Below are 27,640 nucleotides of genomic sequence, written 5' to 3'. Positions count from 1 at the left end.
TGGTAAACCTGCCCTGGCACTTTCTATCTTGTTAAATGTTCTACCTTTTAAAAAGGCTTTTAGTCTAAAACCTCATATCGGCAACTCATATATCTGGGCCCCCCCGCCCCAGACTTCTTGAAATTACTGGAAAGGCATGTCCAGTGCTGTGCCTGGGTTGGAAGCAGGTGGCACTCCCTCCGTGCGGGGCCACAGCACTGTCCCCACAGAGGGAGCAGGGCCTGTGGACAGACACACGGCCCTGCAGCGTCCCTACACCATGACCTGCCACAGGTCCCTCTCGGTCAGGTCCGGCTTTTCCAGGAATGACAAACGTAACTATTTTAGCCCTCTCCTGGTTCGCTGGGTTTCATATACCAAACGCTCCACAGTATCCTAATATTCGTTTGGTCCTGGACTCAAAGGACAGGTTTGGGGAAACACGACAAGGGAGGCGTTCTCTTCCCATCCGTAATGTCTGTGGGATGAAGAAGGTCAACTAAAAATGGGACCCAAAGAGATTTCGAGCCTTCTAAAGCCCAGCATTTTTCTGGAAAGTGTCCTGTAAAAACATTTCTAAAATTCGGCAGGACACTGTAAGGTTTGCTGTGTTTTTTTTTTTCCCTGCACACACATTTTGCTCATGGACTCCGTTAGAGAGTGAGTTCCACAGTCTGGATTGAGTGGAAGGTCACAGGCCATCAGCATAGCTTCAGAGGCTGGCTGAGAGGAAGGTACCAACTAATCACGTGAATGCAATAACACGCTCACAAAGCCGGGGGTCAGAAATGCACCCTCTCTTCATATGGCCTGACAGATCTGGTAAAAATACAACAAAAAACACTCAAATTTTCTCACATTATCTAATCAGAAAAGGGCATTTACATCTGGTTTAAATTAGGCTTCTTATCTTCAAATTCGGCTCTATAATTTTAAGTTAGAGGACCTGAAGATGCAAATTGTTCTTAAGTTTATCACTTCGTGGTGTGCATTCATTTTGAAACCTGGGTTCAGCTCTGCCTTCTGAGGCACGTGCCTATCGGGCAGGAGTCCGGGCTGCGGCTCCAAGCTCATGGAGCAATAAATACATTTAACGTGCCCTAAGGATACTTAAGTTTTTCCAGCTGCTCTTTTTTCCAGAGCCTCAAATGTGAAGTTATCTATATTTCCTTTTTCTTCTTAAAATTGCAATATATTTTTCTTATTTTCATATTGTTGAGAGGAAGTAAGTAGGGGGAAAAGCTATTTTTAAGCCATAGAATTCGGGGAAAAAATAATTCTTTTCCATTAAAAAAATAATTCTTTTCCATATGGTTCCTCCATAATTTATTTTTAAAAATGTACTCCTGTAAATTCATTCAGATAATATAAAATATAAAAAATAAAGTTACTCACAACTGTAAAATATGAACTTTCCCATACTTCCCTATTTGTATATACAGAATTCCTGAGTGATCTGTTTCCCCTTTATGTAAAAGGGTTTCATTGTCCCAGCACCACACTTATGTTAGATGGATGAGGTTCTTCCAAACCACAGCTCCTTCTCTACCTGAGAGAACTGACCACAGTTTGGGTGGGATTCTATTACTTCGAATGCTGAGCCATGATTTCAACTCTGGTGGTTAAAGCAGTATTTTGCAGCTCTTTAAAAAATTTTTTTTTTCCTTTATTAATTTTAGAGAGAGAGGAAGGGAGAGGGAGAGAGAGATGGAAACATCGATGAGAGAGAACATGGATTGGCTGCCTCCTGCATGCCCCTACTGGGGATCAGGCCCACAACCTGGGCATGTGCCCTGACCGGGAATCAAACCAGCCACCTCTTGGTGCATGGGCCGACATTCAACCACTGAGCCACACCGTCCGGGCACATTTTCACCTCTTTTAAGTTTCTGTCCAGGTAGCAAGTAAATGGAGCACCCATGAAAGAAAGTACCACTGCAGAAGCAGCCTTCTCATGCCTCTGTGGAGGATTCTTCATGTTCAGGTTGGTCCTATGTGTAGTTGCTGCCATGTTATGTTTTGATTAAGCATATCTAGAAGCTGAAAGAGTAGTTTATTTTTATCTGTAAATCTACATAATATAGTAGTAATACCACAAGATGGTATAGAATGAGATCATTGCTTTAAACACACACACACACACACACACACACACACCTCAACATAACCACATCAAGAAAATTTGAATAGAGAAAAAAACAACCATAGCCCCACTCTATAACAAACTAGTAAGAGTTTTTTATATCATTTTCTCATTTTTTTCTATGCATCTGAGTTTTAAATAAAACATACCACTGCTACATATACATCTAGTCAGTATCTTGATGTTTCCTCTTAACATTATGCCAATGATCCCTTGAGGCCCATTTCTATTCTAAGAGTATCAATTTGATTCCCGAGACTTTCATAATATCCCATAATATAAATACTACATTGCACACTCTAAAAAATGTTATTTACAAAACTCAAAGTTTTTAAAGATAATACTCTCTTGATTATAAATCTGACACACATTGACACTTAAAAAAAACAAACAAACCAGAAAACAATTTCCAGAAGAAAAATAGAATTATCCATAAATCTTAATACTCAGCTGTAACCATTTTAAATTTTAGATTTTAAATAAAGTTTGACCGTTCATAGAATTTGCCTTTATAGTTTAGATAATTATTTTAAATTGCAGACATCTTTTCCCTGCCATGGTGATGTCCTTCCAGAATGCACTGGCCCTTCGAACGGTCTTTGGGATTTGGAACAGGGGTGTGAACCGACAGCTGCCGTGGGGAGAAAATACAGGATGTGGCCGGATAAGCAGCAAGTGTGCTAAGGGACCAAGGTTAGGGTTTGGTACCTAACAGGCCACAGAATGAATCCTCGCAGGGCCTGCTTGTCCTCATGTTTGTTACATGGCCCCAGAGAGCATCCCAGTTCCAGAGGGCTATCTGCAAAAACACTGGGAGAAGCTTGGGAAGTCAGATGGAAGAGTGGATCACACCACTTCTTGTCCAAGAAGTGGACAATTCTTCACCACTACAGATCAAACATGTCCCAGAACGTACTCACGATGGGGGTTTCCAAGGCGCCTTCTTGGTACGCAAACGGCCAGAGTGCCGCAATTATATTAGCACCAGTACATACCCAAGAAAAGTCATCATAATGAAATCCTTTTACAAACAAGAGGAGGGAATAGATCCTTTATTTTTTCTTTTAAACTTTTTTTTGACTAGGTAATAAATTCTTATGTTTCAAAAATTCAGAAGGTTCAAAGAGTGAGTAGTGAAAAGAATCCCACACACCTGCTCCTAGACACCCAATTCTGCTCCCAGAGGCAATCAATGTAATCAGCTCTTTGTGTCTCTACTGAGGAAAACAAAAGCGAAAATAAAAAGCTCCATATGGGAACGATGCCTTCCAGTGTTGACTGATACATCACTGTGCGGGAGATTATCTCTGGATAAAGAGGTGCCTGGGAGAGGGAACAGGGCTGTCTCAACCCTTTTAACACCCCCAAATGCCCCGGGAGTTAATAGATTTGGGTTTTAAAGGAAAGGTTTACTTGAGGGAAGGAGATAATGTCTGACATTAATAAGAAGAGCTAACAAGTGAGCTGCTCTGTATCTAGGTTGCATCTAAGAGGCTGGGTAATGATCAACTGCATGTTTATTCCCTCCAAGGGCGGCAGGTGCTATGAACACCACTGTCTTCTACAGGTGCAGTTTTCTAATTGTCAAACACTATCGTATACTTGTATTATTTGGATCAAACACAGCACTGTTTACCAAAACTTTTTCCTCCTAAAAGAAATACTGAAAACAATTTGATAATCATATGCATGCTTTTTATAAGTCTTAGAGCCAAAATGTTTCTGTACTGAAAGGCAGGTCTAATGATGTAATAAAAATGAATGGAAAAACAGCAGCAGATATTTGCTTTACTGCCAAGTTTTTAAGAATCCTTCAGCAAGGCATTTCCATCTTATTGATATGAATATTTAGTTTTTCCTTATCTGGAAAGACATTTGAAAGAGTAATAATCAATATATTTTTTGGAAACTTTTAAAGCTTACCTTTGATATCAGATATTACCCCACACAAGTCTATCATTTTCTTTTGAAATGCAGCTCATCCCTATTTGCATCTATTAATATTTACTTAAACAATGATGACATTAACAGATTGTTTTATGGAACAACAAGCATACTTTAAATTTCTGTAGATGAGCAAATACAGAAAAATAGCCAATAGAATTTTCATGGTGAGAAAATACCCTATCAGATATAAAAATATACTACAAACCTATTCTGATTCAACAGCGTGGCACAGTGCAAGACCAGACAATAGCTCCCTAGAGCACACCAAAGAATCTGGAGACAGCCCTGGCCATTTTGGCTCAGCGGTTAGAGCATCATCCCACAGACGGGAGAGTCCCGGGTTCGGTTCCCGCTAAGGGCACGTTCCTCCGTTGCAGTTTGTCCCCGGCCCCGGTTGGGGTCGTGTGGATGGCGACCACTCGATGTGTCTCTCACATTCATGTTTCTCTGTCTCTCTTCCTCCCTCCCTCTCCCCCACTCTATCTGAAGATAAATGCAAAAATGTCCTCGGTCCTTGGGTGAGGATAAAAAAAGAACAACAATCTGGAGACTGACCCACAGGTGTGTGAAAGGAAGAATTTCACATCCGGGGGAAGTGAGTGGCAGTGGAATGATGGATTTGGAACAGAGTGAGTCACACACCCAAATAGATGCCAAACGGGTGAACGATCTGGTTTGTTTTTTGTTTTTTTAAAGCATATATGAAAATTAATGGTAAAACTTTTATAATCTTGGCCTTCCTTCATAGGACATACACAATACATTAAAAAATAACAATACAGACAAATTTAAATATGCAAACATTTAAACAGAAGTCCGTAAAAAAGTGAAAATGTTAGCAGTAAGTTGGGGGAAAGTCTTGTGATGTGTAGAAAACTTTACTAAGGAAGGATATCCATAATATCTGAGTTTTTCCTAATCCATAAGAAAAAGATAAGCAACCCGAAGAAAACTGATCAAGACAAATCAAAGAATAAAAAATAAATGGTCAATAAAGGTATGTAAAGATGCTCAACTTGACAGAAATCAGTGAAATAGGATATTAAAGTTCATTCATCAGAATATAGACCCTCACCACCATCACCACCCCCAAATGCTGATGAGGCTGAACAGACCAGGTCTGCTCATAAACTGTAGGTCACAGAATAGTATCTTTAAAAATGTAAAAAATATTTACCCAGTGACCTAGCGAATCTACTCTGGGACTAATTCAGAAATACTGGTGTGTGTTCACAAAGATACACTTATAAAGAAAGTCAAGACAGCATTATTTTACAAATGAAAAACTAAAAAGTCCATAAACATCAATCAATAGAATTGTCCAATAATTTATGGTATATTATCTATGAAATACCATAGAGTCATTCAAATGAATGGGTGTACATATATGCAGATGGGTGTATACACACACACACACACACACACAATATTTGCACATACACATACATGTTTGCAAATGCACAGAAAAAAATGTCTACACCAAACATTCACCAGTGGTTACCGGTGAGAATAGGCATGAAACCGGGGAAGGTATGAAGGAAACTATCATTTTAATTTGATAAACATTTATACTGTTTGAATGCTTATTTAGACTATATTATTTGTTCACATTAAAAATACATATATAAAAAAATGACCTTTACTTCCCCCTGCATCCTATTTTCTTTTTAGTTGTTTATATCACACAATAGAAGAGAAAGAAATTCTTTTGGTATATATGCCTATTTTTCATAAAACAAGGACTTTCATAAAAGGCATTTTAAAAATTTAATTATTTTTTCTTTTTTAATCCTCACCTGAGGATATTTTTCTATTTAACTTCAGATAGAGTGGGAGAGAGAGAGGGAGAGAAAGGGAGAGAGAGAAACATTGACATGAGAGGGACACATTGACAGGTTGCCTCCCGCATGACCTGGACCAGGGCCGGGGATGAACCATGACTGAGGTACGTGCCTTTGGTAGAAAATGAACCCAGGACTCGTTGGTCCATGGGCCAACACTCCACTGCTGAGCCAAACCGGCCAGGGCTGTAATTTATTCTTTATATAATGCCATCAAATGTAATGAGGGGATCAAATACTACAATTTCTAGGAAAACCACAGAGAAGTAAAATTATCCTGAATGACAAAGACTGGGTCGATGCAGTCAGTACATCTCAGGGGTCAGGACTCAATGACACAAAAACCTGCCACCTTCCCAGCTGCCTGGAGGTTCCAGCCAGCTCGATGTCACCATAAATATCACCTTATGAAGATCAACTTTACTAGAGAAATGTGACCACAGGTGTCAGATATTAGCATGACCTTCTCCTGACTCCAGAGTGGAAGGTGGTGGACGAGAGGACACAGAGGTGTGGCATGGGAGGGGTCTCAGTGGGGATTACGACGGGATGAAGTCTTCAAACAGAGCAAGTCCTATACATTCAGGATGTCTGAAAGTCCTACATGCATTCACCCACACAAATAATAAATCAGTAAACATGACATTGCAGAAAACAAAACACACAAGAAATATCCCTAGAAAAAGGGGAGTTTCCCCTGCAACCAGCCATGACCATTATGGGAGCAGCAGCCCTGGAGCAAGGCAGCCCCATGCTTCAGGGAAGAGGTCTGCTCTCGGATCCTGCTTCCGTCATGTGACATGCTCCCCAGCCGGGAACACCATGTCAGCAGTACCCTGTGGAAACACTGCACCGTGATGTGTGGCTGCCCTCCAGAGGCTGTTTCTAGCCTAGGGGATCGGTACGTGTATTTCAGAAAGGGGCCTTCATGGATTCATCTGTCCTTGTATGTTTTCTTTTAACAATTCAATTTTTAAAGATCTGGACGGCATGCAAAATTTTAGGAACACACCTGTTACACAGAGCAAAGCACGTAAGCCTGTGAGATAGAAACACACAGAACACCTGTGAAATGAGAGAGTCGGGCGACATGATCACCTGGGGATTATAAAACTGAACGGTGCTGGCAAGGAAAAGGGTAGAACTGGATTTCTATTTTAAGTCCCATATTCTGAAAACTGAGTTTCTCTCCTCTCTAAGTATGTCTCCTGTGAGTCCAAAGCAGACGCTCAGTGCCAGCACCAGCTCCCACCGGCATCTGTTCTGGGCATAAAAATTCAACTGAGTCTTTTCAAAAGCAAAATAAATGATACTGGTGCTTGTCTTGTGGCCCAGGAAATAGAAAGAGAAACCAAAATGTAGCCCTGTAGGAGGATTCAGACTTCTTTGAAAGGAAAGAACAAAACTTAATTTTAGAAATGTTCATTAGATGGTCTTATGTTAAACTGTATTTAAAAAAATTAATTGTGGTAAAATGCACATAACATAACATTTACCATCTTAATCATTTTTCATATGCTGAACAGGATTTTGTCTACCTACCTTGTAAACTGTCGACTCTCTTCATGAACTTCCATTTCTGTGCTTTTAAATTCATTTAGTTCTTTCCTTATTGCTGCCTAAATAGAAAAAAAAACAAAACAGATACACAGAGTTGTTACTTAGGTCACATACTTCCTCAGTGGAAACTGCATCCATGAAGCAGACCTTCTGAGAAATGTCTTGGGAAAAGAGATCCCTACTTTCTACTAGGTAAAGGCATGTTAGATGTAACGTCACGGTCCACCCAAACTAACACCGGGACAGATTTCTCTCAGGTGTCATTGACAAGGTGGGGCGGGGGCCTTTCCTGTACTCATCCTGAGGTCGGATCTACGAGTCACATATCCGAGGAACAATCCCCCTTCCCCAGGAAAGCTCTGAATTTAATGTCACACACAGTGACATGGCTGTAGTCACAATGCCGCAAAGCTGCTGAGAGGCAGTTGCTATTTATTCTTTAATATTGAAAGTTAAGACAATGAGAATGAAAAGTTTCAGCACAGTATTTAAAAGCCACTCAAGCCCTGGCCGGTTTGGCTCAGCGGTTAGAGCGTCGGCCTGCGGTCCGGAGAGACCCGGGTTCGGTTCCCGCTAAGGGCACGTGCTTCGGTTGCAGTTTGTCCCCGGCCCTGGTTGGTCGTGCGGGTAGCAGCCACTCGATGTGTCTCTTCACATCGATGTTTCTCTCTCTCTCTCTCCCTTCCTCTCTCTCCCTCCCACTCTATCTGTACAAAAAATGGAAAAATATCCTCGGGTGAGGATAAAAAATAAATAAATAAAAATGAAAGCCACTCAAATGAAATATCAAATAGATGCTATCACCATGACTATTTAACGGACACGCAATACATGCCGTGTAAATGCTGAGATTTAAAGAGATGCTTATGTCCTTCGGGTTGAAAGCTGAGATGCTCATCAACATGTTAACATCAGTCATCTACTAACAATCGTGGCTGGATTGCTAATGGTTTTTGGTTTCAACTTTGTGCTTATCTTTTTTTTTTTTTAATCCTTACCCGAGGACATTTTTGAATCCACCTTCAGATAGAACGAGAGGGAGAGAGGGAAGAAGAGAGAGAGAGAGAGAAACACTGATGTGAGAGAGACACATCGAGTGGCTGCCACCCACACAACCCCAACCAGGGCCGGGGACAAACTGCAACCGAGGTACGTGCCCTTAGCGGAAACCGAACCCAGGACTCTCTGGTCCGTGGGCTGACACTCTAACCACTGGGCCAAACCAGCCAGGGCTGTGCTTATCTTTATATCCTAATTTTTCTACAAAGAATAGTTTCTTCATGTAAATTTTAAAATAGTAATAAAAAAAGCTCCATAATCTCTTGAAAAATGGATTCTTCAGCCAAAACATAGAATGACAATACAAACTACGGACAATTACTTCACTGACAGATAAGAAAATCTACTTAGTGGTGGGAAAATGAGGAATATCAGAAAAGGAAAAAGACGGAAGAAAGCCCGAGGCCTCTCCCTGGCTTTCTCCTGTCCCTGCCACTGCAACACAGGGATTTTCTCCCAACGCCCCGTTCCATGTGACATGGAAACCCTGCTGTCACAGCCTTCCTCGGACCCTGCAGATTCTGTGGGGAGCTGGGAAGTGATGCAGGCATTTTTTTTTCTTTGAGAAGCAATTCTTGCGGCTGATTTTTGGAAGAGGCGAAGCAAGCAGAAAGATATCTGTGGGCCTGAGTCCTCTGTGACAAGACTATACATCTTCCTGCACAAGTGAGATCAACAGTGAGGATACTTTGTTCTAATCACTGTAAAACCTGGTACCTACAACCCGGAACGGAAACAGTCAAGCTGCTCTATACTAATTGCCAATTAACATCTATCAAAATGTCTTCCTTAGCCCGGCTGGTGTGGCTCTGTTGGTGAGCGTCGACCCATGCATCAAGAGGTTGCTGGTTCGATTCCCGGTCAGGGCACATGCCCAGGCTGTGGGCCTGATCCCCAGTGGGGGGCATGCAGGAGGCGGCCAGTTGATGTTCTCTCTCATCGATGTTTCTATCTCTCCCTCTCCCTTCCTCTCTCTCAAATCAATAAAGAAAAAAAATTTAATTAAAAAAAAAGTCTCCCTTAAAAGAAGGTATTTTAACATGGGTAGTGGCCTAAAATCCTGTCTCTATGCTCATTTAAAATGTCCCCTCTGAATATTAAAGTTTCAGTGAAGAAGCGGAAAGCAGTCCACTCGGAATCAGAAGTCATGGGTTCTAGCCTCGCCCGTGCCTTCAATACCAGTGTGACCCTTCCTGGTTACCTTGCACCAACACCTGTTTTCTCATCTGGAAAACGGGCATGAGAAATCCTCACACTATTATGAGAATCCAATTAAGAGCATATTTAAAAGTGCTTTGGACACTGCAAGTGTTTAATAAAATGTCATTGTTGTGATACTTTAAAAAAATGAAATACATTTTAGTTTGTGACTGTGACTGACAATTCTTTCATTTTCATTTATAGAGAGTCTACTATGTGCGAGAAGATAATGTCACTCAAGGAGCCTCGAAAACAACAAGGCAAAGTCCTTATTCTCAACAGCAGTTGGACAAAAGTCAACGAAGGTATTCCTTGAGAATCAACTGGCATGTGAATCTATAAAAAAGTGCTGTATAGTTTATTTTTAAAAGTTTATCTTTATTATTGAAAGTATGTTTGATGGCCCTCCTTTTCCCCCCATTGACCCCTTCCACCCCACTCCTCCTCACCCCCAGGCCTTCACGGCATGTCTGCGTCCATGGGTAATGCGTATATGCATATAAGTATAGTTTATTTTTAATTGTAAATTGTGTGATACACATTCTTTATATTAGTAACACTTATAATGCACTTACAACCATATACATAGACAGTCAATTCAATATTTATAGACACATCTCACATGCCTATTTGGCAATGTGACCTTGACATTCCCTCATCATGAGGTGGTCTCTCTCTCCAGCCTTGGATCTTGGTGAGACCTGTAACTGCTTTGAACAACAGAACCCAGAGCAGAAGTGAGGCTGTGCCAGTCGAGGACGTCGCCTTCCACTGGCCGAGCATCTTTTGATTCCTTGTTCTTGCAAGCCAGCTGCCAAGTAAACAAATGTGACCACCCTCAGGAAACCACACTGTGAGAAACCCAAGGTTCAAGCAGAGTCGCTGGAGGATACGATGCCAAGGGGAGACAGAGAGAGGCCAGGGAGCAATAAGGTGAAGCTGTGCTAGTGGAGAAACTGGCTCGAGTGTGGGTTCTGTACCCCCAGGTACCGCACTACTGGATGCCACGTGGATCAGGAACAAACCGCCTCGCTGAGCCTTTCTCCAATTCCTAACTCATGAAATTGTGAACAAAATAAGATGGTTTTAAGTTACCAAATTTTGGGGTGATTTGTCACAAACCAGTGAATAAAATGGAGATCAAGCAATCTGCTGGATATCAAATGGGCAGTAGGTACAAAGACGGGCCCCAGGCGTTGGCCTTCTTCCTTCAAGTCTTCCGCTCTTGCCAGTAGAAAGAGCTCAGAGCCCAAGTCATCCAGAAAATCACCTCAGACCTCCACGGTGTGTGTGCTGGTCATGAACATGAATGTCAAATTAGAGGAACTGATTGCTTGAAAAAATATGTCAGCAAGTTGTAACTACAGCCAATTAAAGAAATGCAATACCCTTTTAAAAAATTCACTGAAGAATAACTCTAGTTTTATTCCAAGAGTTACTTCCTCTTACTATCTAAAGAGATTTCCTGAGATTGTTATGTCAGTGAAACACAAGTACAACAATCTTAAAGAAGATCCAAGTTTAGGCCTCCTAACTCTTCGTGTAAGTGTCAATGGGACTGATTTTGTTGACAGATACGGGACAGAAAGAGGTAGGTTGATGTAGTGGGATTGGAGCCCGAACGGTGCTGGGTTGGGCCAACAATGGGAAGTAATTGAGCAAAACTAAGCATTTCTAAGACAGAAACAAGAGGAGCCCCTAGGAGATAGCACTGAGACCAAATACTTATTATTATTATTATTATTATTACTGTTTTAATCCCCACCCAATGATATGTTTCTATTGACTTTTAGAGAGAGAGCGAAGAAGGGAGAAAGAGAGGCAGAGTGGAAGAAACATCGACGTGAGAGAGAAACACTGATCAGCTGCCTCTGCAATGTCCCGACTGGGGATCGAACCCGCAACCCAGGCATGTGTCCTGACCCGAACATAACCTGCAACCCTTTGGTACGCAGGACGTTTCTCCAACCAGCTGAGCCACCAGGTCAGGGCCAAATACGTAGTATTCTGATACCATGAGATTTATAGTGGTTTTTTTTTTTCGGAGACGTAGTTAAAAGAACATCATTGCTATTACTAAATATATCATGTAAATGGCTTAAATAATCAAAGACCAAAAATCTACTGGATACTTGGTAATATCTGGCTTCCTAAGATGGCTAAGTGGGTGTACGTGAGTATGGGCGCTTTTAGAAAAGCAGTAAAATCACAAATCAGGGAAATCATGGCTGAAGCCACTGGCGTTCTTGCCTTGTCTGCAGGTGTCAACCTGGCCCAGGGCTTGTCTGCCCGGCGATCGTAGTCGGGAGAATCGGTGACTTCCACATACTCGTTAAACCGCAGGATCCTTCGAGCTTGTAGCTCTGCTACTGTGGGTCTCAGGCTGAGCTGCAGGGGGACAGGGGCAGAGGACAAGTTCAGGAAACCATTTACAGCCTCATGGCGGCAAGTTTTCTATAGAGAATTTCAAAGTTATGGTTAAATAAGGTCACTTTCAGATATCCCCCCCACCCAAAAAAAAGAAGAAGGAAAAGAAAAGAGAAGGCAGCAGCATCTTGGGAGTTTCTAATAAGAACTAGAAAGCAGTGTGCCCTAGTTTTGCGACTATAAAAATCATTTCTAGATGGGTCATGGTTTTGGCAACCATCTGCCTTATGCTGTTTTCTCCAACTTGCCTGACATTGTGACAAGGGTGACTGTCATCCCTGACACAGGGAACATGATGCGGCACAGACAGCACAAGAATCCAGACAAAGGATGGCTGGTTTGGGGACTGAATTAAGACAAAAGCCCTGCAACTTTGAGAAATGGGAATAAAAATCCTGGCTCCTATTTCTATTAAACCTGTATATTCAGAAATGCATGAAGTCACGACAAAGAAATGGTCCACTAGGAGTCTCCTCATGGTCCTCTTCCAGGAGAGCTAAGAACCCAGACCCACACTGGACATTTACTCTTGGCCACAAAAGCTGAGGCACAGGAAGGGAGACCTTCTGGGGACGTGGACGTCACTGGGACCCTCACTACTTCAAACCAGCAGCAACCTTCAGGATACTTCTAACAACATGGACTCCTCCTGTGGTCTTTGTCAAATTTGAATTTATACGTATATTTAATCAACCATCCCTGTATATATCTGCTTTCCTTTCTTGGTCCTTCTCAAGCCCAGGAAAAACAGAGACAGCTCTGAGATGAAGGAAACAGGGCCCCCGGTCGACCGGCATCAGTTACTCTCTGCTATTGAGGTTCATGCTTTTGTGGCCTTTCTCAGTTGGGGTGTCACACAGGGAGACCCAGGCCTGTTTCACCCCAGGGTCCATGTTCAGTGTCTTTTCTCTCCATGTATGTACTCTGTATATAGCCAGGCCACCCACTGTCTAAGCAGTCCTCTTTGGAGGTGTTCCTTATTTATACAGGATCAATTTTTGGAAAAATTAAGCACAATCACACACAAAAAATGTTTTTGTGGTTAAAAACATCCCCTTTCTTGGGCCTTGGTTTCCTCTTGAGCAAAACCAGAGGCGGGACTTTGTCAATGCTCTGCCTTCAAGGCATTCAAAGACTCTTAGAAGGCCTGGGTCTACACCCTGAGCCCACTTGAGCTAGGACATGACAACTTCAGTTCCTTCTAGGTTCAGAGAGCCCTGGAAGGTACTGGGCAAAGGAAGGAATACTCTAAGTGGTTGTTACGCTCTCAGCTACTGTCCAGTCTCTATTGCTAGATTCTTACTGCCTCTCCAGGACTGAGGGGTGAAGGAGGGAGAGAAACCCTTGCCTCTGGGGACTGCCCAGAAGGCCAGTGACCAATGGCCACACAGGTGAGAAATTCTCCATCCAGTCTTGCCCTTCAGGACTGTGCCAGGGAGCTCGGTACAGTGGGGACAGGAGTCAGGGCAGGCTCTGTGGCCTCTGGGAGCGGCCCAGCTGGATGGAGAAGACTGTGCACATCAGGGGTGAGCCTGGAGCAATGAGGAGGGGCCACTTCTTCTTAACTGTAGCTGGAGCACAAAGGCCACTGAATGCTGGGAGAGCCATCTCCAGAAATTCAGGTTATAGAGTCTCTCTCAGCTTGAGCAATATTTGACATTTAGGGTCTTTGCGGGAAAAAAAAAAAAAAAAGAGAGATGAATAAAGAATCTTTTCCCCTAAAAATCAAACCCCAAACCTCTCAAAGTATAGTTTCTAACTTTTCCATGGAATGGAGTATTTTCTTCAGCCTGTCTTAGGATGCTTTTGCTGGGACTCCCCAGCCAGCCCAGATAAATGTGGGTCAGGTCACATACTTCGCCGCAGGTGTCATGCTTGCCTCATCCTGCCTCATCCAGGTGTGAAAGGAATAGCTGGCAATTACTGAACAAAGATTTATGGTGAAATATAAGCTTTGACCATGCTTCATTTTTCCAAAGACTATAACTATTTTAACACTTACACAAAAAGGGGCAGCTCTGCTACTGGATTTATATTTTCATAAACGGTGGAAACAATTACCTGAGGTTAAGCCATTTGCCAATTTGGGTAGCACCACCGTAGGCAGCCTGGATGATCAAGTTCACTCAAAATCTTACCCAGCTCAGATATGGAACGGTGGCAAATCTTCAGTAGCAACACAAAATTTATTTAATATTTCCAAGACTACATGGAAAGTGTGAATATTTGTAAGAACTAAACACTGAAGAAATGTTAATAATGGTTATCTCTAAATGGAAGAAGTTTGTGTAATTTTTTTTTCTCTTTGTTTATTTCCTTTTGCATTTAAAAAACTTTTCAGAGACTGTTATTTTTCTAATCATTAAATATACTTTAAAACTTTTGATTGTTAACGTCAAAATCAACATATCCTGCAATTATAAATATAAAGATAATTCCTATTGTATTTATTACGTTGATTTTAATGTCTATGATGTGTTAGTAGACTAACAGGAATAATTATTTTTCACTATCAGATTTGCATGTAGAGAGCTGCATTTGAAAAATGAAGTGTATCTCAGAGCCCATACAACCATCACATTCCATCACCTTTCTGCTGAGTCTGCGTTTAAGTTCCATTTTTGCTTCTTGTTCTTCTTCTTCATTCTTTTCTGTTTATCAACGGAGGGGAAACATGAAGACTTAGTTACTACAAGTGATCTTATAATCAGGCCACAGTTATTTGACTTTAAGATATACTGATCAAATACTTCAACATCTTTAAAAAGTTGTCAAAAGATTTTGCAGACAGATTCATCATTAATTTATATACATATAAGATTATATTAATTTATATATGTGTATATATATATATGCTATATTTCTCCATTATTTACTCATTGTAAACCCTTTTTGCTTCCCAACTTCTTGTTCTGTTCTGGAAAAAACCACAAGAGTGCCCGTATTCTGGTGAAAACCTATCCCGGCTGATCATTTCATGGGCTGACAAGCCCAGATTATTAGAATTCAGAGAAAAATTTACTTCTGGATCTGGCCTCCATGTGAAACTCTGAGACATATCAAAAGAACAAATTAGAACCATCTGATGCATGTCTGAGTTGCTGATTTCCATTCAAATCCAACTAAAATACTTGATCTGTCTGCTTTGGTTTCCATAGAAGCAGAATGTAATCATTTCTTTGGACTTCACTTTCGAACCAGAATGTTCTGAATGGGGTTATGGTGTGCTGTGGTGGAGATGATTTATTTTCTCATGACTCTGACTTTCCAGCGTCTTCTTTTTCTCTAGTACTTCACCAAGTAGTACAATTTAATGGCCAACGTAAATGAATGCTGTCCAACAGACGGGATTAAGAGAAAAATGTCCAGAACTTTTAAAGAAATAAACACCCCTTCAGGTTTTAATGGTTGCTTATTTGATGAATTTCTCTCTGTTGCTTCCAGTAGCTCATTGTCTGTTCAGTAAATGAACACAGACTTTACCCGTTGGGTATTAATACTTACAAAAGATTATCTTTTAGAAAGTGTTGTTATGAATTCTATTGAAGGAAAAAAATCACACTGTAAAAGCTCAGCTAAAAGGGTGAATAAGAATTCTTTTTGAAAAGATAATTATATCTTTTAAGTTCAAATAGACTTCTTACCACCAAGGTTATTTTTATCATTAATAAAATATTAGCATTCAATATTTGGAACATCTGAATTTGTTATTTGAATAGGCTGAATCTCTATTAATTTTCCATATCTTGACAGGGAAAAGTTTCTACAGTCTTCTGAAACACTAATTTTAATTTATAAGAAAGAGAATGATTAGTCTGGTTTTTAGACAAAGAGTGAACATAAACTTAAATCACCCTGCAAGACAAGAAACAACTAGTTAATATGCTTTTACTAAGTGTCTGTCGAGTGTCAATCAAATTTGGTTATATTCAGATTTCTTTCTATGACTTTACTGTAGGTATCCTTTAAATACATCCTTAGAGTCAAATAATTACCTTTTGTGAGCTGGTTAAGGCATGTGCATTGTACAATCCAAACACCAAACTTACGGTTCATGCCATTCAAACTAGGGTTTTACAAGAGTTGGCCTCTGGCCCTGGCCGGTTTGGCTCAGCGGTTAGAGCGTCGGCCTGTGGTCCTGAGAGACCCGGGTTCGGTTCCCGCTAAGGGCATGTACCTCGGTTGCAGTTTGTCCCCGGCCCTGGTCGGTCGTGCGGGTGGCAGCCACTCGATGTGTCCCTTCACATCGATGTTTCTCTCTCTCTCTGTTCCTCTCTCTCCCTCCCACTCTACCTGAACAAAAAATGGAAAAATATCCTCAGGTGAGGATAAAAAAAAAAAAAAAAAAAAAAGAGTTGGCCTCTGATAATATTATTAATAAAAAGAAAAATATAACCCTTAATACATTTTAGTGAATTCTTCCTACACAGTGATTATGTTGTTTTTAAAGGTACTTTCAGAGACAAAATATTGGATATCTAATACAACTCAAACCTAATGCTCTAATTTTCATGAAATACACAAAATGTCATCTCTTTGAAGGGACTATAAGATCATTTTGCCTTATTAAGCATATTGTACATTTATGTGACAGCCAGTTAAGTTTAAAAAAAGAAGGGCCCGTTGCAGTTAGGGGAGTTAAATAAACATGATTTACCACTTGAGAATTCTTTAACATCAGCAGCTCACTTCCTTACATTTCCCACATTTGAATTTAATGCTTCTAATGAGGTTAGAGGAAGAGGGTTAGGGGTGGAGGGAAGCCAACCGGACTGTTCTTCTGAATCTTATCAGTCACTGTAAAATCTCTTCCAAAGCATCAAGGTTAACCTTAAACTTAGTTTTTAAAAAATTTACTGAATATTTTTAATGTTTTCTCCTTTTTGGAGGGTTTATTAGAGAGCTAATTACAAAGTAGGATGGAACCCTTCCCAGTGACTTGAAACAGACTGGGGGAACACTCACGAAGGAAGTGATGTGGCTCATTGACAAATCCTGCCCTCAGCCACTCACATCAGAACAGAGAGGGGCGGATATTGCAGAATAGACACAGGAAGCATTTGCCATGAACACACAAGCAATACGGGAGGATTTGGGGGGAAACGCAGGAAAAGCCGCTTAGCTAGTCAGTGTTGCTGGAGCATCTTGTGGATGAGCTACAAGAACAAGGAAAACACAGAAATACCGGCAACTGGAGCGTTATATTCCTGAGTCATCGATTCTGATCAAATGGGATTGAAAAAGGCCAAACGTTTTGGGGGATTTGGTTCTCTTTTTGCTGTTTTATATGTTCCTGTATGGGTGTTTTTAGCAAATGAAAATGCATTTAAACCTGCTTGATATGCATCAAAAAAAGATGGAGTAATGGATGGACAGATATATGATAAAGCAAGATGTAATAAAGTAGATGCTAACGGTAGATATATAGGTGTTTACTGTAAAATTCTTTCACTTCCTCTGTATGATTAAAAAACTTCATATAAAATGTTATATGCAGAATTCAATGACCTAATATAGTTATTCTCTATAGAAGAGACAGCTGGAATTACAGTCACAGCTAAATTGTATGAGAGGATTTTTATCTTTTATCCCTGCCCTGAGAAAGGTATTCTGTATATATCCTGATCAGCAAAAGTTGACCTTTAGGCACCCAAACTTGCTATTTTAACAATTTTAAGGAACTGGTTTTAAAATGTACAAGTAAATATAACTTTATATGTACTTTAAAATGCTAGCTGCACTGAAATAGGGAAGAAAATAGGTCATAATACGGGGCACGACACTAAGAAATACCATTTGTCCTGTGTTCCAATTAATATGCATGTATGCGTGACCAGTGGACACAGACAACAAAGCTGGGGACGAGGCTGGGGGCGCGGTGAGATGGGGAGGAGGGTGTCAATGGGGGGGAAAGGAGAAACATCTGTAACAAAAATAAATTAATAAAAATAAAAAGTCAAAAAAGAAAAAAAAGATAATGAAAATAAATAAATAAATAAATAAATAAATAAATAAATAAATAAATAAAAATAAAATAAAACTATCAGCATTGACCGTCATCTGACTCACATTTCCTAAACTAGTGATGGACTTGGATTTGAGAACTGCTGAATGTTTCATTCTGTGAATTCGTTCCCTAATTTGTCCAGAAAAAACTGACCTAGCTAAAATAAAAGTCCTTAAAAACCACGCCATGTCACAGAGACTCTTCTCCAACTAGACAATCACACTGCTGGTGAACAGTCCCTGACAAGGAAACAGGGACACGCAAGAGCCACCCACGCGGAGGACCCGCGAGGTGAGCAGGGGCCGAATGAGTGTCGTGAGTGTGACCTCCACCAGCTCTCCTCTGCTTCCCTTGGCCATACGATACTATGTCAGGAGATCACAGACCAGTTATCTGCCCTTCCAGACTGCAAATGGGCCTTTTGTTTCCAGAAAAAGCATGCTTAAACAAACTGAAAAGGAAGTAAATAAGGGCTGAAGTCGAAGCTGAAGTTGACTTTGGCATTTCGCTCTTTCCCGCACCTCCAGGAAAATGGGGAATAAAAGCCAACACAGCACTTAAGATCGATGTGCGATAAATTTCTAGATCTATGACACCATTCCTCAAAAAACCAAACACCAGTGTGGTTTGGCACTATTTGTCTCACAGGAGCAGGAGAAAATTACCCAGAATCCGCTCTTCCTTTTTTCTAGGCCTTGCACGCATCGGGCATCCAGTAAGAAATAATCTGTGTTAGGAGCTCGTGATCTGTATTTGAGCTCATCTAAAAGTCAATTCAAATATTTTCTGGGAACCTATCACCAAAAGCCATGAGCCTTTTGGGTTTTGTTTTGTTGTCAAAATTAGAGGTTGCTGTCATCCTATTTTAGAAAGCTAAGACCTACCTTTTCTTTCTTTTCTAGCCACGACATTTTCCCTCTCCAATCCGGCTCTTGTATACATTGATGGTTGCTTAAGTCCTTTCTTGGGTTCTATCCCAGTTATGCTCACAAAGAGCCAGGAAAAAAAAAAAAAAAAAACATTCCAAGGGGAAAAAGTCCCATAGACTGGCAATTCTTATTCTTCAGCCCTCACTGTTGAGTTGTCTTAGTAATAGTAACTGTCACATTACTATGCTATTAAAACCCTCTTTCTTACAGGAAAGAAAACAATTCAGATTGGAGAACAGGGATCATCCAGATAGGCCAACTTGACCGTGAAAGCCTAGTTGACAAAGATGTAGCACATGCCAGGGGCTCGTTAATATTGTAGTACCATCCGGAGCTTGGCCCATCCTTGCTCTTTGATAGTTCATACAACAAAAAGCTCTTTTGAAACTGTGTTAATGATATATAAAACTACAGTGGCTCAATTAAAAAAATCCATTACTTAACTCACTGTAGTTAGTAACCACATTGATACACTGTAGCACGACAAACTGCTCCCATTTGTTTTATAGCTTTAACGTATGAACTTTAATAATTTAAATACGACTGGACTGGTGAGTGAAAAGTCAAGTCAAAGAAAACAGAGGAAAAAAATAAAATGAGGAATTAAAGTTGGAAAATGAAAGGAGAATTCCATAAGTGCTGAGCAATTATAAATTACTCGAGAGGGAAACAGAGTTATCATAACAAAGGAAAATGAAATGGATTGAAAAAGTGCTTTTACCATGATTTTGCTTTAAATTGAGTCATTTGTTAAGCCTGGCAACAAATTGTATTATTAATAATAATATAGGAATGTTTGATTCATTTCCTTGTGGATTCTCTGGCCTTTTCTTTGACGTGTATTTGTAAGCCGACCGGAGTATTTTCTTTTATTTAATAGCTGGGTGAAAGAATACATGGAATATATTTCATCTTTCTTAAAAACAACTGTCACAAAGTTTGAGAATTTTTTTTTTTTAATTATATAAACAATGACACATAACTGTGATGTGAATGGACCATTTCAATCATTTGTGAATAAATATACTAAGGTTTCCTATTGATACATGGATCATCTCCATAGGGAGCTTGGTAATGGTTAGACAAGGAATCATTGTATAGTGCAGTATACTCACGTTTTAGGATATTCCTTTGCTCTAATTCTTCAGTTGTGGGCCTCTGGCTAAGTCTCCTATGACGACAAAAAGGATATACTGCAGGTTACAAACAAGGCCCCCTTCATAGGAGACACAAAATAAAACAAACAAAATTCTATTTTTTTTCATGTTTTGAGAAACAAAAGTCCATTTTTAACCTAGAACAGTGTCCTTTTAGTTAGTTTGGAGACTAGAGGTCACGGCTGAGACTGCTAACTACCCCCCATTACCCATCCTCTCCCTTCCTTTCGAAAACAGAACCTCTGAGCTTCAGCTGCCGCCCCTCCCACCCCTCCTACGGCCTTCTGTTCCCTGGCAGCAAGGTGTGGCGATATGACCAAGTTCTTGCAATGGAATGTGAGCAGAAATGGTGTTAATTTCCACTTCTTACCCCTACAATGACTGGGTGTGTGTGTTCCCTTCTCTGCCTTGCCTTCTTCCACAGGCTAGAACTTACACATGGTCGGTGAGGCAGCTTGCATCGTGTGGATGAGACTACCCACGGGGATGGGAGAGCAACAAGACAGAAGGAGCCTGGGTTCCTGGCGGACTGCAAGGAGCAGTGCTCACGGCCACGCTGCACAGCGCACCCTACCTTGGGACTGTTCCGTGAGAAAGAATCGAGTTGTGGAAGTGCCTTGTTCGGACCACTGCCCGTTTTGGTTTCTGTTAAAAGAGCTCAGCCTCCCCCTAATCCACACACAGTCCTTTGGATCTATAAAAAGGCGGCTATTTGAGAGTTCGTATCGACCTGGGAGATGATCACTCTATACGGCATAGCGTTTTAAGTGAAATATTGCTTGTGACCTCAAATGAGTTTCCCATATATATAGTTCTCTTGAGATGTGTCGGCCCTTCCCATCTGCCTTCAGGACAAGCCAGACTCCCTTGTGATTCATGGGCAACTATCTGCATACAAGAGCTCAATGCCCTATGAACTCTCTCTAACTTTGTTCTTGGTCTTGTTTACTTTACTAACTTGTTGTTGATCACAGACAAAAACTTTCTCTGGACATAGGCTCAGTTTCTGCAAATTAAACTAATATACATGAAAACTAATTTTATTTATTTATTTTATCCTCACCCGAGGACATTTTTTTTTCCTTTGCATTTATCTTCAGATAGAGCGGGAGGGACAGAGGGAGGAAGAGAGAGAGAGAAACATCGATGTGAGAGAGACACATCAAGTGGTTGTCACCCACACGACCCCAACTGTGGCCGGGGACGAACTGCAACTGAGGTACATGCCCTTAGTGGGAACCAATCCCGGGTCTCTCTGGTCCGTGGGCCGATGCTCTAACCGCTGAGCCAAACTGGCCAGGGCATGAAACTAATTGTAATATAGAAACTATCAATTCTAAATTTTTATGGCTATGACAGAAATGGTAGAAAGAATTGAAATCAATAATATTTTAAATGTCTCATTAAACATTGTGTTCAAGTTTAATCTTCATCAAAGCTCCCTTGAAATTAACTTAGGTAATTGAGCCCACAAAAAACCCAGTGAACATCTGCGCCCGCCAGATGTGCCATCGGTGTGCCCAGGTATCTGGGACAACATATCTGTACTATGTCATCCCCCAAACACATCCTCCTGCCTTAGTTTATGGAGTTTCCTCCCTGTAGAATGACCTTCTTTCCTTCTCCAGCTACCCAACCTTATACATGACTAAAATAGTACCTGGAAGGTGGGTGTTTGACTTCTGAAGGCTCCTGGCTCTCTGCCCTCCCCAGCAGTTACACAAACCCTCCTCTTGTCTTCCAGACTGTGCCCTTCTCCCAACTTATGCACCCCGTCGTTCACGCAGGCTGAGAAACATCAGCCAAGTAACTAACCCTGCAACAGGATTAAACTGATCATAAAAACGAGAGCTCCAGCACTGATTTCTATTAAAACTGCCAGTTCAATGGACTTCCAACGTCATTAGTGGCAAAAATAAAAATCATACAAGAGCTGGAGGCAGGAAGAGAAACCAGATGATCATTTATTTGGAGTTAAAAGAGGGAACTTTCGATATCCGGGCTGTGGTTACCTGACTTGGGTGGAGCTGACCGTTGAAACTAACTACTATTTACACAGCCTCGTACCCACAGCACAGAACCTCCTGGAAATCACAGGAACGCTCGTGAGTCCACGAACCAGGCCTGCCTCCTGTTTTGATGAATGACGTTTCAGTGGAACACAGCCACGCAGAGCCCTTCTGGCCAGCAAAGCCTAAAATATTTACGAACTGGTCCTTTACAGAAAAAGTTCGTCAACACTTTCATCAACCTTTGGCGACCTCAAAGCCACGGACTCGCTGGATCAAAGGGCAAGTTCTCTGAGCGGTTCGCCATCCAGGACCAACTCTAAAAGACCAGATAGGCCAGGTGTGCCCTTGCACGAGGAATTCACAACGACCTCAGGTTGGAAACTACAGGACGGGAAAGCATGGGTCAGCGCTGTGCTAACATTTCAGCAATTACCTGACCAGCTTGGTTCCAATTTGCTGTCGAATTTCCTGCCTCTCTTCTTCAGATGTCTGCTGCAAGATGTTCTTGTCCTCCAGTTCTTTTTTGGACGGTCTGTTGCCAAGTTTGATAGCTAGAGTGTCCCTTCGTCGGATTTTACTTGCCAAAGCGCCTGAGGATTAGAAAAGGCAGAAGTGCAGAGAAAGGCCTCTGAGCAAGCAGCACGCAGGCTGCAGGTGGCATGGACTGGAAGCTGAGTCTAGACCGAATTCTCGTCCGCATGCAGGGGGGGAATTTTAATTAGCCGGGGGGGTGGGTGGGTGGGGGGTAGTCAGATGTAGTTCATTTTGAAAAACCTGGAGGACTATTTTTAAAAATGTTCTGAAAAATGTTGGGGCCCCATGAAAAACTTGGAAGTATCACCTCATCATTTGGAAAGTGATATCTGAAGTTTATTTTACTGAGATGGCTCATCAGGAAAACTACCGATTGCATAATGCCTTTTCTTTCTTTTCTTTCTCAAGTCTGAAAAATGTGGCCCCTTTATTTATACTGTACAGGAAATCCTTGTCTTCCTTTTTCCTCTACTCAAAACCACTCTGGCAAAAGTCCACCGCTGATACTAAAGTTTTAATTCCAAATTACCCAGAGATCCCTGACATCTCCACAGATGATAGTTAATACCAGATGGACGATACTTCTTTTGTTGTTGTTCAGTACTAACTAAAGGAAATTTGACAAACTGACATTTAATCATTAATATGCGAATAACTCTTCATAACCTATAAGTTTAACTCTACAGCGAATGCCCCGAGTCATCCTCCATAGAAGACGAAAAACAACAGCACTTTCCAGTTCCCTAGGGAACCCAGAAGTGGTTGTCTTTATCTGCCTCACTACTGGTTTTCCTAGAAGGCAAACTATTCTTATTTACTGTGGATGAGTGACTGTTTTTAGTTCTTTAAAGGTATTGGTCATTTTTGCCTCATTCCTCCCTCCCTCCTCTTCACAAACTTGAGGGAAACTCTCAAACATTTCCAATGAGCAATCCAGGGACTCCTGCCCTGATGCTCTTTATTCAAGACAAGCCCCGGGGAAGGGCTGTCGCTGATCATCCAGAGAAAGGCTCGGTCCTTAGAAAGCTTTGACTCTCTGGACAAACACAAATGTGCAGATCTGCCCAATAGAGGCCCCCCAAGCCCATGGAATCACCTTCTGGAAAGGCCTGTCATCAAGAGCTGACCCTTAGGACATGCACACTTCTAACCTGAGAAAGGAACACGAGGGGAAAGAGAACATCCAACGTGTGGCTCCGGGTGGGGCTTCAGTTCTTTACAAAACGCAGCTGCTTCTTTCCGTCCACCCCCCCCGCTCCTCCCTCCCTCCCGAGAGAGCCTTACTTTCCCCACTGCCGCCCTCGTCCTCGTCCTCGTCGTCGTCGTCGGTGTACAGGACGGGCCCGTCGGAGTCGGAGTCGTTGGCCCGGTACTCCCTTTGGCCCTCGTCCTCCGGGGATTCCGAAGCTTCGCCCAGCAGCCCCGGAGCCAGCAGCTGCGCCCTTCCCAGCTCGTCTTTGGTTGTGACACTGTGAAAGGCACAGAAGCAGCACAGGGGTGGCATGAAGCTCAGGGCCACCCTCGGGCCGCTGCCAGGCCGGGAGGAGTGCTGGTGTGAGCATCCTCGGGCTGGCCGGAGCAATGGGGTTCAGCGGAAGGAACAGCAGGCTAGAAGCTCCTGAATACCCGAGTGAGTCTGTGCTGCTTCTTTGACCTCTAACTCCTGCTTACCCTCCAGTCTCAGTGAAGCCTTGGCTCTGTCACTGTCCTTCAGACTAGCTCCTTGCCTTTGTCCCTCCTTCCGTGGGGATCTGAAGACAACCCCATTGGAGCGCTCGGCATACTGCTCCTCGAATGCTATTTACTAGCCTTTCCAACCCCGAAAGTTCCTGGACAACTAGGACTCATTGTTTTGCAGCCCAACACCTGGAAATGTAGTGACATGGAAAAGTACGTCTTCTTTAATTGATGTATGAATCCTATTATCATCACAGCAGTGAGTCAACAGTAATAACAACCTTCTCTGTGTTTAGCTTCTCCATTTGTAAACTCTCCTGTCATAGGACTACATTAAGAACATGAGGTGGAAAGTGTGGAAGTCAAATGGACTTTTTAGAAGAAGTTTACGTGCAAAAATGCAATCATTTTCTATTATTGAGCTTGGGAAGAGTTTCTAGTTTAAAGTACATATGTACAATGGCATATTGTTTGGCCATAAAAAAGAATGAAATCTTACTATTTGCAATGTGGATGGACCTAGAGGCTATTGTGCTAAGTGAAATAAGTCAGTCAGAGAAAGACAAAAACCATATGATTTCACTTATACGTAGCATTAAAACACACACACACACACAAAATAAATGAAAAAACAGAAATAGACACATAGGAACAGAGAACAAATTGAAGGTTGCCGGGGGCGGGGGAGCTGAGTGAAAAAGGTAAGAGATTAAGAAGTACAAATTGGTAATTACAGATACTCATGGGGATGTAAGTTACAGCACAGGAAATAGTCAATTATATTGTAATAACTATGTATGGTGTCAGATGGATACTTGAAATATTGGGGAACCACTTTGTAAAGTATGTGATTGTGTAACCACTGCGCTGAACACCTGAAACAAATATAATATTGAATGTCAACTGTAATTAAAAAATAAAATATACAGTTACTATAGAAAGATTTCCAATTTTCATAGACTAGCATGCACATATATACTTTACATAAAAATATTATATAGAAAACAATGCAATCTTCATTTTAAGATAAAGAAGATCCTCGAATTGCTTTCTGATTGTAACAGAAGAATCCAAATTTGGATGTCACACTTCTGAAAGACTGTGTAGTGGCAAACATGTGCCTGCCATTCTCACTAACTAAAAAAAGCCAAAAGCAGTTCTTTGTATAATAAAAACAGGTAACGTTCTGTCAAAATTTGAGAGACTGACGATTCTTTGTGGTTACAAGCCCAAGTGCTTTCAAAAGTCTCTATTTTTCACGTAATAGAAACATCCAACAGCCAGAATACTTGTTTTCAAAGGGGGAGATAGAAAATGTCATTTCTTATTGTGCAAAATAGACACGGCATGAAATTTAACATTTGAACCATGCTTAAGTGCACAGTTCAGTTGCATTACATATATTCACATTGTTGTAAAAACATCACCCTTGGATTCTGGAACTTTTCATCTTCCCAAACTGAAACTCTGTCCCTTTAAATGATAACTTACTGTTTTTGCCCTCGTAACCCCTGGCAGCTACTACCATTCTACTTTGTCTTTATGAATTTTACTATTCTAGTGCTTTGAATGATTGAAATTATACATTTGCCCTTAGGTGTCTGATCTTTTTCATTTAGTATGTCTTCAAGGTTCATCCACGTTGGAGCACGTGTCAAAATTTCCTTCCTTTTAAAGGTTGAATAATATTCCACTGTACGTATTTGCCACATTTTGTTTCTCCATTCATCAGTTGACAGATATTTGGGTTGTCGCTACCTTTTAGTTATTGTGAATAACGCTGCTATGAACATCCTTGTACAAATACCTGTTTGCGTACCTGCTTTCAAATTGTTGGCAATATACACAGAAGCAGAATTACAGGATCACACGGTGATTTTGTGTCTAATTTTTCAGGCACCACCATACTGCTTCCACAGTGTGAACTCTCACTTGAAATGAGAGGTCTATTTGAAGGGAAAACTTTTCAAGTCTGGATTTCTAGTCAATGGCCACTGGGGGCCGTTCCTGTTTGCCACTGTGGGTGACCACAGCCCGTTTAAAAGATGTGCCAACTAATAACATTCTGAAGAGCAGAATGAAAAACACACTTCAGGGTTAAGCCCTAGTATTCATGTCACAGTTCACTAATTTATTATGCTACAGATGATTATTTTAGCCTCATTTGTATTTTATAATGTTTTATAGTTTCCGAAGACCTCTGCACATAGGTACACCTCACTACTGTCCTGCAGCAGAAGGAGGGAGGGTAATTTACAGGGCATGGCGCCCAGGAAGGCCATGAGGGAGCTGCCCAACCACAGAAGCAAGTCCGTTCTAGAACCCAGACTTCAGTCTCTTAGTCTATCAAATATCTTGCTATATTTTCATTTATACTTGACATTATAAGTTACCTTAATATTGCATCATGGGTTATATTTAATGTTAAATATTATACTCCAGAGTTATAGCAATCAACTCATGATTGGCTCTTATGCGCCTCAAAGGATCCTGGGCACACTGGCCAGTGTTGTGCCCTCCACCAGTGTTTGTGGAAAAGGGCCGGACAGATTCAAGTCCCTTTAGAATATGTGCTCCAGATGGCTTATTAGCTTCTGCCTTCAGTTACACCCGACGTACACGGTACTGAGGAAGCAGCCAAGGAGCAGAAATCTACCCAATAGTTACCACCTTGTAATGTGTGAACAGAGGCAGGTATTTTTACACATGGCCACTTGCCTTCCTTAAAGTTCTGATATTTGTATTCCAAACAGAAGCCTCTTCATAAGATGACAAGATTTTCACACATGCGTTGACTAAACATAACCGGGGGAGAATTCTAAGTAAAGCAAGTGACTAAGAGCCAGAAATTCTAATTCAGATATCCGCTGAAAAACAGAAGAAAGAATCTGGAAGGAAATTTGAGAGACTACTTATTCCAGGCTCATTAACTCAAGAGCAAACGCTAACCATCCCTGTGGGATGAACTGTAATTTAACTTTTTTATTTTGAAGAATATACATAGAAGAAAATCTCTATGCCCTCTTCTGGGAAAGCATGATAGTTACCCTGAGTGACAGGAAAATCTATTATAAAAACCTCGAGGTCTAATTATGTCCTAAGCTCGCTCTCTCTGATCACAGTCCCAGTGGAAATGGAGAACAGATGCCTGGCTCTTTTGTCTGACAG

The 27,640-nt window shown here is 41.3% G+C and overlaps 1 protein-coding gene across 3 annotated transcripts in view; it reads right to left on the bottom strand.

Moving 5' to 3' along the window:
• The window catches only part of PHACTR2 (phosphatase and actin regulator 2), a 104,513-nt gene that overhangs the window by 2,827 nt on the left and 74,046 nt on the right, over nt 1–27,640 (bottom strand). For 2 of the 3 annotated variants that reach the window (XM_036249049.1, XM_036249048.1), the window contains 6 exons: nt 24,080–24,264; nt 22,695–22,851; nt 20,208–20,263; nt 14,746–14,807; nt 11,980–12,117; nt 7,453–7,529 (listed from right to left, as the gene is read on the bottom strand). In XM_036249049.1, the coding sequence (XP_036104942.1) occupies nt 7,453–7,529; nt 11,980–12,117; nt 14,746–14,807; nt 20,208–20,263; nt 22,695–22,851; nt 24,080–24,264 (675 nt within the window). Of the gene's footprint in view, nt 1–7,452; nt 7,530–11,776; nt 12,118–14,745; nt 14,808–20,207; nt 20,264–22,694; nt 22,852–24,079; nt 24,265–27,640 lie in introns of those variants that run through there. The other variant, XM_036249047.1, reaches the window with a different exon arrangement.

The sequence above is a fragment of the Molossus molossus genome, unplaced genomic scaffold (assembly GCF_014108415.1).
Source record: "Molossus molossus isolate mMolMol1 unplaced genomic scaffold, mMolMol1.p scaffold_m16_p_8, whole genome shotgun sequence".
Lineage (NCBI taxonomy): Eukaryota > Metazoa > Chordata > Mammalia > Chiroptera > Molossidae > Molossus > Molossus molossus.
This window is presented reverse-complemented; position numbering and strand designations above follow the sequence as displayed.